This window comes from Macrobrachium nipponense, chromosome 24 (genome assembly GCF_015104395.2).
Source record: "Macrobrachium nipponense isolate FS-2020 chromosome 24, ASM1510439v2, whole genome shotgun sequence".
Classification (NCBI taxonomy): domain Eukaryota; kingdom Metazoa; phylum Arthropoda; class Malacostraca; order Decapoda; family Palaemonidae; genus Macrobrachium; species Macrobrachium nipponense.
In genome coordinates this window covers 32,301,639-32,318,979 of record NC_061091.1, presented here as the reverse complement: position 1 = coordinate 32,318,979, position 17,341 = coordinate 32,301,639, and the positions used below count along the sequence as shown (strand labels likewise).

Sequence of the window (17,341 nt, the reverse complement as noted above, 5' to 3'; positions counted from 1 at the left end):
CTCTAAAGATGTTTAGAATTGCCTATTTTGACAGTTTAAAGACAAAAATAACCTTCTGAAAATGCTTGTAAGTGAGTATTTTAATATAGTTTTATAATTATCAAGTGCATTTTGTCCTGAAAATTATTTGAAAATAAAGTAACTTGTGAATATATCTCGGTAAAAATACCATGAATAGGCAAATTTTCTGTGAATAATTGGTACAGTATATGGTCTGTAGAAAAAGCCCTGAATAGGCGAGTTCGCAAATCTTGAGTCCGCAAGGAGTTGGATGGTGGAACCAAGTGTTTCTTTATGGAAATGTTACTGAAGAATAAAAACATAAAAATTCAGGTGTTGGCATGAATGATTTCTATGTATATAAGGCAGTCCCTGGTTATCGGTGGGGGGGGTTTCTGCTCTCAGCAGGGTACTGATAAGCAAAAACCACTATTAACCGAAACTCAGCGATTAATGGCGCCTCTCTTAGGTATGTTATGGCGCCATAACTCTATTGGCGCCGATAACCGGAATCTGGCCCGTTATGGGGCCATAACTCGCCAATTTTATGGCGCCAGACAAGCCCCATCTGTAAATAGTGGGGGTCGACTGTGCCTTAAATTCTTGAAAAAAAATTGAATCATAAGAGTAAACTAAATCTTATCAAAACATAAATATATTTCTGCTTCCATGTAGGCATTCCTCAATAAACAGGTTTTCACATAGGAAAAACCTATTTTTGGTAGTAGTTGTTCAGTTCTCAAAGGATTCACCCTCCATGGTGTGTGCCAGCGCCCCATGGTGATAAGACTAATATCAAAGAAGAATCTTTTACCCCGGTCTTGTAGCTGGGTAATATGCCATAATGATGAACCTTTTACCCAAATCCCAAGGTTTTTCATCAGGGAAGTAGGAGGGTTTTGAGGACTCAACAGCGACTACCAAAAACAGGCTTTTCCAATGTCAAAACCTGTTTTTGTATAGTGTAATCGCTGTTTGGTCCTCTAAGGAGCATTACAAAGAAATTGACAGGTGAAAAAAAGCTTATGGTCACAAAATTTTTATCCCAAATATTTCAATGTTTAAAACAATCATCTCAGGTCCAATGTCAGGCCACTAGATTCAGTAAAAAGGTAACAAAACTAAACAATAGGATACACTTTTAGTTTAAAGTTTAATAGTGACTTACCTAAGCATGCTGGGTATGGTTGCAATCTTGACGCACCTTCCTCAACGATAGTCAACATACCCACCCGTTAAGTAGACCCCTGGTTTTCTGCTGTGATGCCTATGGGGTCAGGACTAACCATACCACCTACTGATACACAGTGCAGTCGAATTTGTTCTAGCTCATGGCAGTAATGTTTTAAGAATACTGACTCTGAAGATCACCCAGTACATTCAGAGACATCTTTGAATGATACTTTTCTGAATAAGGCCATGGTGTACTTACTTTCCTAATATCATGTGATCTAGGAAAGGAATGTGGGTTAGCCTTTTTAATGAGAGACGCTAAAATTATTCTTACCCCTTGTAGAGAGAGTGGTTTGTTCGTGCTAGGATGTAGGAAAATTGGACCTTCTGAAACTTTGCCATGATCTCTAGGTAAACCTTAAGTGCCTAAACTGGGCATAAAGTTTTATCTGCTAAACTGAGTTTTCTTAAAAGAATAGATTTCTTCTTTAAAGGATTCTCATTCTTGGCCAGGAATGATGGCCCAGAGGACAAAATTAATTGGTTATCAGCAGTTTGTATATATCATCCCCGTAAAAGAGAGCCCAATTCACTAATACGGGCTCCGGATGCTCCGGATGCTAATGCTACCAGGAAGATCGCTTTTTGAAGCATGCAAGTGATAGTTACGTTAGGTCCGTTGAATTGAGGAGTACATAAAAGTTTGAGTACCCTATTCAGGGACTAAGTAATTGGAAGTCTTTCTGGAGCGGGTCTTTGTAGAGAAAAAGACTGCCGAAGAAAAGTGACAACCTCTATGTTGGAATCAATCCTGAATCCATAAAGCAAGGGTTCTGTTAATGCAGCCTTGTATGCTATAATTGTTGTAACTGTAAGATGTTTGTCTTCAAAGAGGTGTAAAAGAAAATTTTTTAGCATTTCTATAGAAATCTCGATTGGGCTCTCATTCTGGATATAATCTAACCATATTCTCCATATAGACTGATATTGCAAGATAGATGATGTCCATAGTTTTTGCACAAGGTACCTCGCAATATTAGGCACTTAGTTTTCATGGTAGATCATATTTAAAAAATCCACACATGAAGGTCTCAGCTTAGAAAGAGGATGCATAATTGACTTTCACTTACTTTCTGGGATAGTATAGCAGACGGTAATGGAATTGACCTCTTCGTCCGTTGTTGAAGTAGTAGGAACTGATGCCTTTTTGGCCAATTTGGGGCTATTAGGTAAGCTGTTCCTTTGAAGGTTAGAAGCTTGTTCAATACCTTCGAAATCTGGGACAATGGAAGAAAAAGATATATCGTCTTCCAGTTGTTCCAGTCCTGTAGGAAGGCATCTCTTGCTATTGCTTCACTGTCCAAATTCAGAGACACATATACTGGGAGTCTGTGATTCTCCTATGCGACAAACAGGTCCACCTCTGGTTCTGGAAGTAGGTTGTTTGTTATTTGAAAGGAGTGGTTGTACAATGACCACTCTGTTGAGGCTAGCGTATTCCTTGACAAAGAGTCTGCTATTACACTGAGAGACCCTGTAAGGTGAATTGCAGACAAATGCCACTTCTTTACCTGTGCCATCCGAAAGATGGCTAACATTAGCATATTGAGAGGAGGTGAGCATGATCCCAATTTGCTGATGCAAGACATTGCAGTCGTGTTGTCTAAGACCAACAGAATGTGTGTCTCTTCCAGAGGTTTGAGTTTCTTTAGAGACAGAAAGACAGCCATCAGCTCTAGGAAATTGATATGAAAATTCTTTAGAGTAGCTGACCACCTCCCTGCCACCTGACGATTCTCCCAACCTGTCAATGAGGCATTTGTGTGTACAGTCAGGGTGAACTGTTTTGCCAGAGATTCCTTCCAAGTCCATGGCCGAAGTATTTCCCCAAGGTTCTGATGCATTTTGTGAGATTTGTCTCACATCCTTTTTCTTGCATGTGACATCCAAAATTTGTTCATATTTTTCAGTTGCAATCTGAGTACTGAATCTGTTATAGATGCAAACTGGAGCAGACCCATCATATGATCTAACTGCAGTCTGGAAGTAATGGGCTGTGTCAGGAACCTTTTGAGGTTTTTCCTTATTCTGTCATGTGTTTTGAGGGGAAGATACAAAAGGCCGTGAACAGTGTCCCAACACATTCCCAGCCACTGAAACTGTCTGCTGGGTGTGACACAGTTTTCCAATTTATTATAAAGCCTTATGACTAGAGTCTGTTGACTACTGTTTCTAAGTTATTCAAGCACTCTTGTGGCTCCCGACTAACCAGTCGTCTAAATAAGCTATCAGATGTATTCCTTCTTTTTCGAGTTCTCGGACAACTACAGTCACTAATTTTGTAAAGATTCTGGGGCCAATGTTTATCCCTGAAAGGCATGACCTTGAAACTGTACATATTTTTCCCTATCCGGAACCTTGGGAAGGGGCGGAAGGGAGAAGCAATAGGGACGTGCCAATATGCATCTTTCAGATCTATAGAGACTGTCCAGGTCCTTTTTGGAATGACAGAACATACTTGGGCAATGATAGTCATCCAAAACTTTTGGCAAACAATGTATTTGTTCAATGTCGACAGGTTGAGGATCACCCTTCATTCTGAAGAATCCTTTTTGGGAACACCGAGGAGACGTGCTTGGTGATGAATGTAATAATGTTTCTCTATTGCTCCTTTTAAGAGGGCCTTCTACACGTAATTTTTCATAGAGGGATCCCGTTTTTGAAAGAACCCTTTCAAGGGTGGAGGAGGGTAAGACCATTTACAACCCCAACCGTTGAGAATAATGCTGTCCCCCCAAGGAGAAGACTTCCATTCCTTGCGATATTTCTGAAGTCGACACCAGACCAAACAATTCCTATTGGGATCCCCCGCCCCTCTGCTTTTCCTTCAATGGGCATTCCAGGTGTTTCCTTTCCTTTTCCTTCCTAGCCTGGTTTTTGGACCCTATGAAAAGGATACCTGTTTTGCTGAGCAGGTTGTTGTCCCTTTTGAGGGGGCTATCCCTTCTGAATACCTACCTGCGTATGAGGAGAGCTATTTGAAGTGAATGAAGGCCTTTATGATTTTTTATCAACACATGCCTTTTTTGCATTGGGTAAGGGGAAATTTCTTGTTTTTTTTGTTTTCCAAAGTCTTTTCCCAGTAGAGCATACACTGTGCAATTTTGTTGACGTGCTTCCTTTTTTACTTGAGTTACAATAGACTCCTCAAACAGGTCTCGACAGAAGGAATTCGACTGTAATAAGGCAATCATGTTGGGAAGTGACTTGTTGGAGTTTTCCAGCACCCAGTCTAAAAGGTCATATAAAGCTTCCCACAAATTTCTCATAAGGCTTTTAGCCACAACAGCAAAAATCATCCTAGATTCTTCTGGAAGCCTTTTTGTGGCTACTTCTAACAATGAGGAGGTGGTTAAGACACTAAGGAGGTGGATCCTAGCATGAAAGTCTGATGCTGATGTCCCCTCTGAAATCTTTCTCATTGGGGTACCAAATTGCTGAGTTGCAATATCTAAAGGGAGCTTTTTCCTATAAAAAGGAAGCTTAAGTGTTGTCCATTCTTCGGTGGAGTTTTTTGAAACTGGGATAACCAAAGCAAATGGTTTTAGTTCTGCCAATAGTTCACGCTTTCCAGTTACTAAGTAATTTTGAAAATGTGCTTCACGTGGTTTATGATTTTAAATGTGAAGGGGCAGAAGGCTGGTGGTACAAGATGAGCAACCTGACTTTTGTTCATGATGGAAGTACAAATCCATTCAGAGGAGGGATTAAATATAGGCTGCCGGAGTTCTGCCAGATAGATATAATCTTCCCCTTCCTCACCCTTGCTAAACCCTAGGACCCATCAAGACAGTCTAAAACGGGCAGTTTCATCTTTAAAGCTTGCTGCCAAGAGCACGCTACATATCAGGCAACCAAACAAATTTGTCCTGATCTTTACAGGGACTATGCCTATGGCAGGTGGTATGAGCAGTGCCCACTGGCAAAACCCGTACCAAGCAACCAGCTATGGAACACTTTAATTGAGGGTAATTTCTCAAGATGGCCTTGTAGTGAAAAAACCAAGTTGTTATTAATAAAAATTTTATTTAGTATAAATTATTTTTAATAATGGACACCCATATATATTAACAAGTAGTAGATATAATTTTACAAGTCAATTTGACTACTAATGTACATTTTTAGTACATTCTGTAAAATATTTAGGCAATTCTACGAGCTAACTCCGCATGGACTGTAAGGAACAGTCCTGTGAATACAGAAGCCACTAGGGACTCGGGAGTCAAATGACTTTTTGCTGTTTCTGATACTAGTCCCTGGAGGGTGACAACTGACCCCTCAAAAATAATGGTTAAATTTCAACAAGAAACTCAATTACTATAGAGAGACTGTAATTTGACAGGGAGTTATCACCTAGATCTGCCTACATCTATGTTAACTCAAACCTTTTGAGGTTTAAATTAACTTGGAAGCCTTGTTTATGTCTATATTACTTTAATTTAGCCCTTATGGATTGGTTATGTTCAAGTTTTAATTTTAATTATAACAACACCCTATACTATTCACGTTAGTTTTATGACTAACCCAATTTTAGCAACTTAAGAAACTTCTCCATGAGGTTTAGGTTAGTATCACCGGAATAATCTACTCTTACCAAATCTGGTTAAGTTTCTACTTATTACTGACAAAAAATTGTAATGTGCAGCCTTATCGCTTAGTTAGGCTACATAATCGAGTTATCATCTATTGAGCCCAGTGATTTTTGAAATTTTTAATAAACTGGTTGGTAAACTTATATATATATATAGGCTAGGTTACAAAGTCATAGCAAACAGACATTTTTGCTAAACCTCAAATACTTTTAGTGTGTTGTCTTATGGATAACTAGCCTATACTATTATAACACCCTCATAACAATACTAACCTTCATGGTAGGCTATTTTACCTTATAAGTAAATTAACACTTACTCTAAGCCTACCTTAGAGTATCTAATTAGAATTACAATTTCAACACTCAATTTTGCATGTTATGTGAAAAACCATCACCTAAAATGTAGCCCCAAGTTTAGACTACTATCCCACTTGGCACCTGTTGCCAATTTTCGACTAGCCTTAGGATATGTATTCTAGGCTAACAATTCAAACTAATAGTGTGTTAGTAAGGGTTTAGTACTACTTAACCCTAGGAATTACCTAACTTGGTTTATTTTGGTCATGCTAAATATTTATATCAAATAAAATTAAAATGGTGTAGCCTGTTTATCCACTTTTAGGCAATTTTCACCGAAATATTAGGTCACTACTTATTCAGGGTTAGTTGAATCACCTTTAAGATATATAATCTTAGGTTACAGGCTACTGATAATAGCTTACTTAGTCTAAAATAATTTGGCCTAAATTGAGTAAGCTAATAGCTCATGTAGGCTAATGCCTAGGAAATTGCAGACAACGCTATCTGAAAAGATTAACTAAATTAATAATGCATTGTGGAGTAGTTTTTTAGTCAAACTTCCAAAAAGAAACAAAATTTGTTCAAAACGATTCTCGCTTTCATAAAGAAGGCTAGCAAGGATCGTGTATCGTGCTGACCACGTGCTCTACAAACACGGGATGGCCAAACAAAAAACAGTTTCCATATTCACAACAAAATTTTTGTCTACAGATTTTACCCTAAATTTTTCCACTAGTTCTTAAAAATAAGCACTTAACTTTCAACATTCTGGGATTTCATGATTCCTGGAGAACAATCTCAGAAAACAAAGTTTCTTAATACAGAGGAGCACTGGCTGAATAAATCTATGTCTGTATTGACCAGAAGAGTGATGGATCTTGGTCTTTAAATCAGCCTGATCATAAAACAAGATGGCCGATGCGCAAGTGCAATAGTCACTTCTACAGGTTTTGACATAGGAAACTGGGTACAGCTTCACTGAAGACAAGATAAAATGCCTTCTTGTCTTTGAGCCCATTATACTCTACCACTTGCCATAGTGTTTATTATTATGGCATAATGCCCGGCTACAAGGACCAGGCTAAAAGATATTTCTTTGATATTCATCTGACCACTATGTGGCGCTGGCACACACCATGGAGGGTAAATCCTTTGAGGATGAAACAGCGACTACGCTATAAAAAAAAAAATGTATAAAAATGGTACATATGTATGATAAAATTTTTACTTGCATTGGCTGCAAAGCTCAAACTTACTCGTAGCTTTTCCTTAAGTGTACTGGCTGTTGATGAGACAACAGATGATGCTTCTTCAGTAACAACTTTAGTGAACTCATCAATATCTTTCTTGACAAACTCAAGAACTTCAGAGGACTGAGACACCACCTGGCAAAAATGGGATAAGTTAACATGAATTGTTATGAATGTCCTGTACATAAAAAGTTTCATACATAAAATGTTTGATTGTTTCTCTCTTATTCTAGCAATTTAAAAAGTTTTTAAAATTTTCTAGTAAAAAATGTTATATTTTTAAGGCAAATTGTACTAGCCAAATACAGTAAATGAATGACTTCACTTATTTTTGAGTTACTTACTACAATGACAAATATCTATATGCTAAAAATACATAGTTTAAATGTATAAACATACTCTCACACACAATTACACATCATACATAAAAACTGGTAAGATAAAAATACTGACAACAATTATGTTTGTATCTACAAACAGAAACATCATCAAACAGATAGGATATTTGTGGAATATTTCACAGACAAGAGTCCAAGCAATATTAATCGAGATTAGATGCAGATGACCAACTCTGCATACTACTCTAGCTTCACTAAAGAACAACAACTTAATTTCCTGATAATTAATACCATCAAAGATGGAGATAACTTTCTGTTTTTTACCATTTCAGAGCCTTTGGATATACCACATCATTTCAATTTCTACTGATCCAACAATTTTCCATATTCATGCATCAGTTAAAAACGACCTTTACTTTCATTATAAATCACACTTCATCATCTCAACAAATAAACTTCTGCATGCCTCTGCAGTACCTCCATCACAACAGGTACTGCTTTGAATAGTAAAAAAACCTATGAATATTTCTGTATGCTCAAAAAGTGTACACATATGTATGATAAATAAATTCCTGCTTCATTTTTTTTTGCTTTCTCTTCTCCTTTCTTTGTACATTTTCACTATCAGTTACAAGCACATCAAAGGGCCTCTGCCTTAGCATAAGAGCACTTTGCCTTAGCATCAGAGCAATCTTCACTGCCTAGGCAGACAAACCTCATATGAAAGAACACACCAATATCCTGTACACTTTATGGGCACAACTGATATCAGTGACCATCTCATTTCCAATTCAAACCATTCTATTATAAATAATAGATACATTGTATCTAATAGTTGTTCCACAACAGTACGTATATGTTGCAGACAAAAAGGAGATTCAAGATGGGAGAAAAAGTTTATACACCCAATTGTTATTATAGCCCTAGTGTGGGTTATTGGAGATGGAGCGTGATAGACATTATGTTGTGCTGCCAGAGATGTGCAGTTATTATTATTATGCTTTGAGTTTCATGAGCTGGCCAATGTGTTTTTTTTTTTATATTGAGCTGTTTTATGTGGCCTGTGGCTAGGCAGGGGCTAGCCAGGATGGTGGCCGAGCTAATCTGTAAAAATGGGGGAATGTACAGATTCAAAATTTTTAACTTCCCTGGAGACAGAGAGTCCAAGTGACAAGACATCTCAGCTTAAGAATGCTGATGTACCTTTGTGGGTGGCGTGACATTAAGATGCTTACTAAGCAGGTCGACGTTCGTTCTGTAGTTATGTGAGTTCAAGAGAAGGTGCCTTTGAAAACTGGCTGCAACCAGTCACCTGGGGCGTGGACGAAGGGCATAGTTTGTCTGTACGTGTGCGCCTCTTCCGATCATAATGGCATGTTTAGCCAAAACTATAGAGAGACTTACGGAGAGGTCCATGCGAGAAAGGCAGAGCCATGATGGCATATGCCAAAGAGTTTCCTTTTGAGAATGTGTGAGATTCTAGCTGGAGATGGGCAGATCTAGTGAGGGGACTATATTTTGGAGAGGAAATAGTTGGTGTTTGACTATTACTGATTAACCCTCTTACGCCGACTGGACGTATTTTACGTCGACATTTTTTGTCTCCCGTGTGCCGACTGGAAGTATTTTACGTCGACTTACAAGTTTTTTTTAAAATTTGCCAGCCTAAAACTTTTGAATCACGCGCCTTGGGGGATGCTGGGAGTTCACGGATCAAGGTGTTGTTTTGTTTACAATCGTTACGCAGGCGCGCAAGCACGAATTTCTTTCTTGCCGCACTAAAAAGTATCTGTGACACATCTCGGAAATTATTTCGTCACTTTGACATAATTTTTGTACCATTTTAAATTAGCCGTTACATGAAGTATTATATATGAAAATGTGCGCATTTTTATGTAGAATACAACAATAAAATACTCATGATCGTAGCTTTTATCAGTTTTGAGATATTTTCATATAAATAACAATAATTGCCAAATTTTCAACCTTCGGTCAACTTTGACTCTACCGAAATGGTCGAAAAACGCAATTGTAAGCTAAAACTCTTATATTTTAGTAATATTCAATCATTTACCTTAATTTTGCAACTAATTGGAAGTCTCTAGCACAATATATCAATTTATGGTGAATTTATGAAAAAACTTTTTCCTTACGTCCGCGCGGTAACTCTTCTGAAAATAATCATACATGCGATTGTGGTAATGTTTGCACCATTTTAAAATTAGCCGTTTTATAAAGTTTTATATATGGAAATGTGCGCAATTTCATGCACAATACAACTAAAAACAACCCATGGTTGTAACTTTTATCAGTTTTGAGATATTTTCATATAAATAACGATAATTGCCAAAATTTCAACCTTCGGTCAAAATTGACTCTACCGAAATGGTCGAAAAACGCAATTGTAAGCTAAAACGCTTATATTTTAGTAATATTCAAGCATTTACCTTCATTTTGCAACAAATCGGAAGTCTGTAGCACAATATTTCGATTTATGGTGAATTTATGAAAAAAATAACATTTTCTTTACGTCCGCGCGGTAACTCTTCCGAAAAAATCATACGTGCGATTGTGGTAATATTTGCACCCTTTTAAATTAGCCGTTACATAAAGTTTATATATGAAAATGTGCGCAATTTCATGTAGAATACAACAAAAAATAATTGAAGGTTGTAGCTTTTCTCATTTTTGAAATATTTGCATATAAACCACGATAAAAAGAAAAAAAAACCACGTTCGGTCAACTTTGACTCTACCGAAATGGTCAAAAAACGCAATTGTAAGCTAAGAACTCTTACAGTCTAGTAATATTCAGTCATTTATCTTCATCTTGAAACAAATTCGAAGTCTCTAGCAAAATATTTAGATTTATGGTGAATTTAAAAAAAAATCTTTCCTTCCCTCCGCGCGCGGATTCTCCGCCACAAATCTCCGAAATGCGTACATCCCATTCTCGGAATATTTGCTCCGTTTCATATTAGGCATTTCATAGAATTTTATATATGAAAATGTGCGCAATTTTATGTAGAATAAAACGAAAAATATTTGAAAATTGTAGCTTTTCTTATTTCCGAAATAATTGCATATAAAAAATATATAATAAAAAAATTCGACATTCGGTCAACTTTAACTCGTCAGATATGGTCGAAAAATGCAATTGTAAGCTAATACTCTTACAGTATAATAATATTCAATCATTTGTCTTCATTTTGAAAGAAATTGGAAGTCTCTAGGACAATATTTAGATTTATGGTGAATTTTTGAAAAAAATATTTGTTTACGTACGCGCGTTACGAATTCATGCATTATATTATGATAATATTTTCTCTGTGTTGCTTTTATCGTTTTACAATGTGTTATATACCAAAATGATCACAATTTAGTGTACATTACAACGAATAAAAAGTAACTTGTTACCTTTAACCGTTTTGCGCACAGCGCGATTTGAATACAATTATATATGAAATTTTGTTTTTGCGCTATCATATATCGCATTATTTATACATATATGATAATGATAATTTTTTTCATTTCTGATGGTTGCATACTAAACTTCAGGCAATGAAAAAAAAAAGGAGCCAAAAATAAACTCTTAATCTTGAAAACTAAGCGCGATGTGATTTTTTTTAAATAATATTTTTTCTGCTTCCGCGCTCACTCCGAAACCCCTCCGGCATACAGGAGACAATTTTTTATTTACCGCTCCGGCGTAAGAGGGTTAAGACTATTATTTACCGGGGGTTATCTAAGTTACTTGAAATATGAGTTATCATTCCATTAATTATCCTGTAAGAATCTGAGTTATTCAGTTAGTACTTTACTTTGAATAAACATATATTTTTGTAGCTCTGACTCTGATTTGATGACCTGATGAAATGGAGGTTGTTGGAGAGAGAGAGAGAGAGAGGGGGTTGGGGGGGTTGTTGATGGCGAGAGAGAGACAGAGAGAGTGGGAAAGAATGTGTTACCAGACTTAGTTTGCCTTCCGCTTTGGCTTTCGCTTACCAAAAATGAAAATACGAGAAGCTATCTCGTAAGATATACAGGAGTTTGTATGTTTACTTTGTATGTGATTGTTGCATAACACTGATATTCATTACAGATAACCCAAATACCAATCTGCATAAAACTGATATTCATTAAGGATAACTCAACCATTTTGCTACATATCATTACTATGCCTATAGAATTATGAACTTCTGAAATCTGCAGCACAGCTGCTCTCTAATGAGAAGTTGAAAGAAATCTGTTTTTGGAAATTTTGCAGCTTACTGAAACTGTATGGATTCTCATTTTTCTATAAAGTTTTTAACCAAAAGCCCTGGTGTGATATACTATACTATACTAAGAAGTAGGGAGATACTCAAGGCAAAACAAATTGTATGAAAATTTATCTGACAATTAGGGTTGCCAGGCTACATTACCTTGTCTCTAGCACTCTGGAACCAGCCCCACCAGCTTCCTTCACCTCTGCCTCTGTTGAAATAAATAAATGTTTAATATAAACTCTATTCAAACCCTCAATATCTAAGAGTTACGCACAGGACAAATGACTGATCGAAAACATCACTCACCATAAATAAAATACATTCCACAAAAGGTAATTCCATCAACAGCAACTCAAGAGATTTCATACGGACTTCCCAGTACTACAATGAAGAGTATTGAAAATGGGTAACTAAGAATAATTAAGCACATTCATAAAATAATTAATAATCTAAACTGTTTCTGACTTCTCAATAAAAGTATGGTATTCCAAGTATGTACATAAAAGCAACCATGCAGTGGAACCTCGGTTTTCATACATAATCCATTCCAGAACATCTGATGAAGTCTGAAACGTACAAAACTCAAATCAATAATTCCCATAGGGAATAATGTCAATACAACCAATGTGTTCCAGAAACCCAAATACATTAAGAAAAAAGAAATTTTATAAGGAATAAAATGACAAATTTTTTAAACAATATGTATTTTCCATGGCTAACAAATCTTTGGTCTTCACAATAGGATAAATCTTCTAGTGCTTGCTGGAAACTGGTAAAAACAATCAAAGATTGTAAAAACAAGGAATCTGTGGCATCTGGCAACTCCTGCATATATGTGGTGGATGTTTGGTCTTTGACCGAGCTCAGGCCCCCTTTAAGCATCGTCTTGGTCACGGATTCTAGAAGCCTTCTATTCACTGTCTCAGAATTGTTTATTGGAGATGAAAAATCCTTTCTGCTGCCAGCTGCTTTCTTCAACAGTTGGAATGCACCAGTGTGCAGTTAATACCTCTGTGGAGCTCATAGTAAGCAGGAGGATTGTGTTGACTGATATTCCAAACAATGGAGTAAAGACCTATGGTTAGAGTGGTCTCTGAAGCAGGAAGTAGTGGTTTACCATTTTTTTACTTAGGGAAGATCAAGGTTAGACCTCTCTTTTTTTTCTCTCTCTGCAACAAGAAACTTAAGACAGAGGATGCTCTTTAGCATCTTTGACACAATCTCATGATCACCACCCCTGAATAGAAGAATTCTTATGGGGAAAAAGAATATTAAGACTTCATTATCGTCACCATCATTATCACCGTCACCCTTTTATATCTTATGGTGAAAATCTCTATATGGAAAAATCGTTACTTAGATATTGATACCTTATGGAGGAAATTTATTCATCCCATTGATTTTTCTTTCTACAATCAGTCCTCCTATATCCCTCTCAGTATTCCTTTTTATTACATATGTATTACAATTTTCTTCATGTTTGGTGATGCAATTGGGAAACTATTTCTCTGCAAGTAAAACTGAGGTGTAATGAGAGTTATAATTTTTGAAAGAGGTCAAAACGTACATAGATGGTGCCTATGTGAACTCCCGAGAAAGACAGAGTTTCCAGCCCTGTGATTGGCTTATCAACAGCCAATCAGGAGCATCGTAAGAAATGGCACTGGGCATGAGATGCACAGGTGAAGTGAATCTATTATAGGATGGCCCAGGTAAAAAATGGCCTTCATACCAGACTGAAGTAACCTTACCAAATATAAGGGGCACTGACAGATCCTCTCACAGAATGGGATGATCCTATCCTAGCCACTAATGATGACCACAAGTTCAGTTATGTAACAGTCTGAAAGACAGAAAAGGCAGTCGCCTCTAAAGTACTAAAAGCTTCTTGAAAAGTTAACGAATGGCCCTCAGCCCTCATTTGACCTAGGGTCAATCCAGGCTTTAGACGAATCACATCCGAGCTGACCTACCTATTCATCAGCTGTACAAGTAGTAATACTTCTTATGCCGAATAAGACAAGGGGGAAGAAGTTTGAAGTTTGAAAGACCTGTTGGAATGGAGAGAATTGTTCCGTCCCAAAACCAAAGAATTCACATACTGCAAAATCGAGTTAGCATGTCCTGAACATGGCAACTCAAATGAAGTATTCCTATTCTTCTTTGGTCCAAGCAAGGCCTCTATGTCTGTAGGAGTCACTGAAGACGGAGTCTCAGTACTCATAAAAAAGATTGCAGGCAGTTACCGGCAGATTCAGTCAACGGCGACCCTGTATAACGGTGCTTGTCTGGCATCATAAAATCAGTGATTTATGGTGCCCATCAACACACAGTTCCTGTACGGCGCTGATAATAGAGTTATGGCACCATAAAATACCTAACAGAGGTGCTATTAAACAATTATCAGCGCCATTAACCAGTTATTGGCACTTTAAGTGCCATAAATTGCCGAGTTTTGGTTAATGGCCATTTTCACTTATCAGCACCCTGCCAAGAATGGAATTCCCACCGATAAACGGAGACTGCCAGTATTGTCCTCATAAATAAGATCAATAACCTCCATGCTCCATGTAGGAAGAAACTCCTGACTCTCCCAATCCTCTGTATCCTGCATAGAAGGAACAGAAAGATCCCTATCACTTCCTACGGCCACTGGAGAGCTCCTCCTCAAAGCTAACATCGTCACATACTCCCCTCAAAGAATCATGTCCACAAACGAAGGAACAAGCACATACACCTGTCTCTAACTGAGAGGAATCATGTACACAGATGCGCGAGGATGAACAATGTAGGTGACACCATCTGGGAGAACAAGAAGCAGAAGCACGATACCTACACCTTGACGAGTCACAACCACTGACTCTGGAAGCAAACAATGAACATAGGACCTCCTAGGAGAACAAAACAAAGAATGCCTTAGTTTCTTGGAAACTGTAGAAAGATGACCTCTCTCACAACCATGAATAGCCGTAGAAGCACGTCCGCCACGAGGGACACATCTGTCAACAACATCACGGCCGTCACCTAAAACACGTCCGTGGACGTGAGCAACAGGCGAGGATATCCTGGACTTAGCAGGCGAACAAGACTTGAAACGAGGAGAAGAATGTCTCGAAGGTGTTGAAGTAACAGAAATGCTAACCAGAGGGACCACCACCTTAGACTTCTCGATTGGAGCCTTGTCATCCATATGGAGAACTCGAACAGGTTGATGCAACATAGAATAAACAAGAGACTTCTGAGAAGAAGGGCGATGTTCATCTTCCAAAGGAACTTGAACACGAGAGAAAGAACCCCGCCCGTCCATGTGGAGAAGACAACACAGTTCTCAGGCTCCTAGAAGGTGAAGCGACTAAGTCCTCAAAATCCTCCAACATCTAACTCGAGACCAAGGAAGAGGAGACAAAGGTGAAGGAGAGGATGAAGACAAAGATGACCATGAGGACGACGAAGACGAAAAGGGAGATCAACACCATTTCTTCTTAGGAGTACTACTGTACCTCTCTTTAAAAACAGTCCAGTTTTTTACTACTGTACCTCTCTCAAAAAACAGTCCAGTTTGTCCACCACAGCCTGCACAAAAACCTCCAATGGATTGCCAACTGTCAAAGATGATGGTGGCAGCTGGATGTGATGACACGGCAACAGGCAGAGAGTGCCATCACTGATACTGACATTACAGGCAGAGACGACACTGGGAGTGACATCACAAGGTGTGTCAGACTTTGAGCCCGAGTCAATGGCCTCGTTGATGGAAAGATGACAGGTGACCTAGGATGAAGCGCAGTTAATAATGGCATCTTGCCAGGTAGCAGCATACATGACCCAAAGTTGTGGACACCGTGAGGAGATGGGACTGCTGGGGGGAGCCACTGCTGGAAGGCATGCAGACATAAAATGGGACATTAGGCTTTCCAAGGGGGGAACCCCTGGAAGGCCTAAGGATGCCCACACAGACATCTTGTGCCTATTGGACCATGAAACAAAGGAACCATACGGTGCTGCCTCCTCCCTCCCCAAAGGGACCACATCACCCCCTGACAAGAGAGAGGGCAGCAATAAACAAAATATCACCCTGAGCAATTTCCCGATACTTTCAAAGAATCAATGGAAGAAAAGAAAGGAGACAAAGCATCAATGGATGAGAAAGCAGAAGGAATAAGTCTGGAAGAAGGGGAAGCAAAAGCGTCCACTTGAGGAGGGAATCCTTCCCAATATGGATGTGTCGATTCCTGCATGCTACCTCTTTTTATAGACGTTCTTCCACTGCACAACAGTCCAGGAGCGACAATCCAGACATGGACTGGTTATATTGCACAAAGCGATCCCGTCCCAATGATGGCCAAAACAAGGTGGCCGAAACATGTAGGCATCCTCTAAAAAACGTGAAAGAATCTCAAGAAATACGGATTGACCCCTGGTGACTACAGCCTGTTCCCGAACTTCGAGACACCTGAATACCTGTTGCTGACTCTTAATCTCTCCCTGACCCACTGTCTTTGATAACACCAGCCCGAAATTCCGTTGATGACTGAAAGTATGATGAACATCGGACAGCTGCTTATAAATACCAGTGTGCCACAGAAGCAAGACATTATAAGAATTGAGAGAATTCTGTATAAAATAAACTCTGTAAACTCTTCCATGCTTGAAAGAAGGTTTGTTTCCAGCATACACAAATAATAATAATTATAATAATAATAACAAACTGTTATTACAATATTTATGCATTTCTAAAGTAAGTTATTTAAAAAAAATCAAAGAAATAGAATTCATCCTGCATCTTTTTCCCTTGAAGTTGTGAAGTGAGGGGGGAGGGTGAGCTCTCTCTCTCTCTCTCTCTCTCTCTCTCTCTCTCTCTCTCTCTCTCTCTCTCTCTCTCTCTCTCTCTCTCCTCGTCTCTCTCTCTCTCTCCTCTCTCTCTCTCCTCCTCTCTCTCCTCTATATCTCTCTCGTAGTAGCCATCTTGCTTGGTGAGACGTACCCGCGTGAAGTCACAATAATCAACAGATATCACAAGTTTAACATACGACTAGAATTTGAGAAATATCTAGAAGTGTTCGTGAACTATCGGTGATAAGATTAGTGTGAAAATAGTAGGATAAAGCGTCTTCTAAGTTAGTTTATCAAGTGTAATAATATAAATCAGAACAAGATGGCAGTAAGTTCCAACTGCGGGAAAAAGGTGGCGTAATTTGGCGTGTCTAGCAGATTCGCAATCGATGAGGTAGCAGGAAGGGAACTGGCATTTCTCATCTATGAAATCAGCAACAGTCCTAACCAAAAAGATAACAAAAGCATTCAATAGATATATTAGAAGGATATACATTTGGTATTTGAACTTTCAAGATAGGCAGTTAT

At 38.3% G+C, this 17,341-nt stretch overlaps 1 protein-coding gene across 1 annotated transcript in view; it reads right to left on the bottom strand.

Annotated features, from left to right (window-relative positions):
• Positions 1 to 17,341, bottom strand: part of LOC135202667 (BSD domain-containing protein 1-like) — a 122,110-nt gene that overhangs the window by 74,184 nt on the left and 30,585 nt on the right. Inside the window, exons 2-3 of the mRNA XM_064232157.1 lie at positions 12,137 to 12,188; positions 7,381 to 7,509 (exon numbers count right to left, since the gene is read on the bottom strand). Coding sequence (XP_064088227.1) covers positions 7,381 to 7,509; positions 12,137 to 12,188 — 181 coding nt within the window. The remainder of the gene's footprint in view (positions 1 to 7,380; positions 7,510 to 12,136; positions 12,189 to 17,341) is intronic.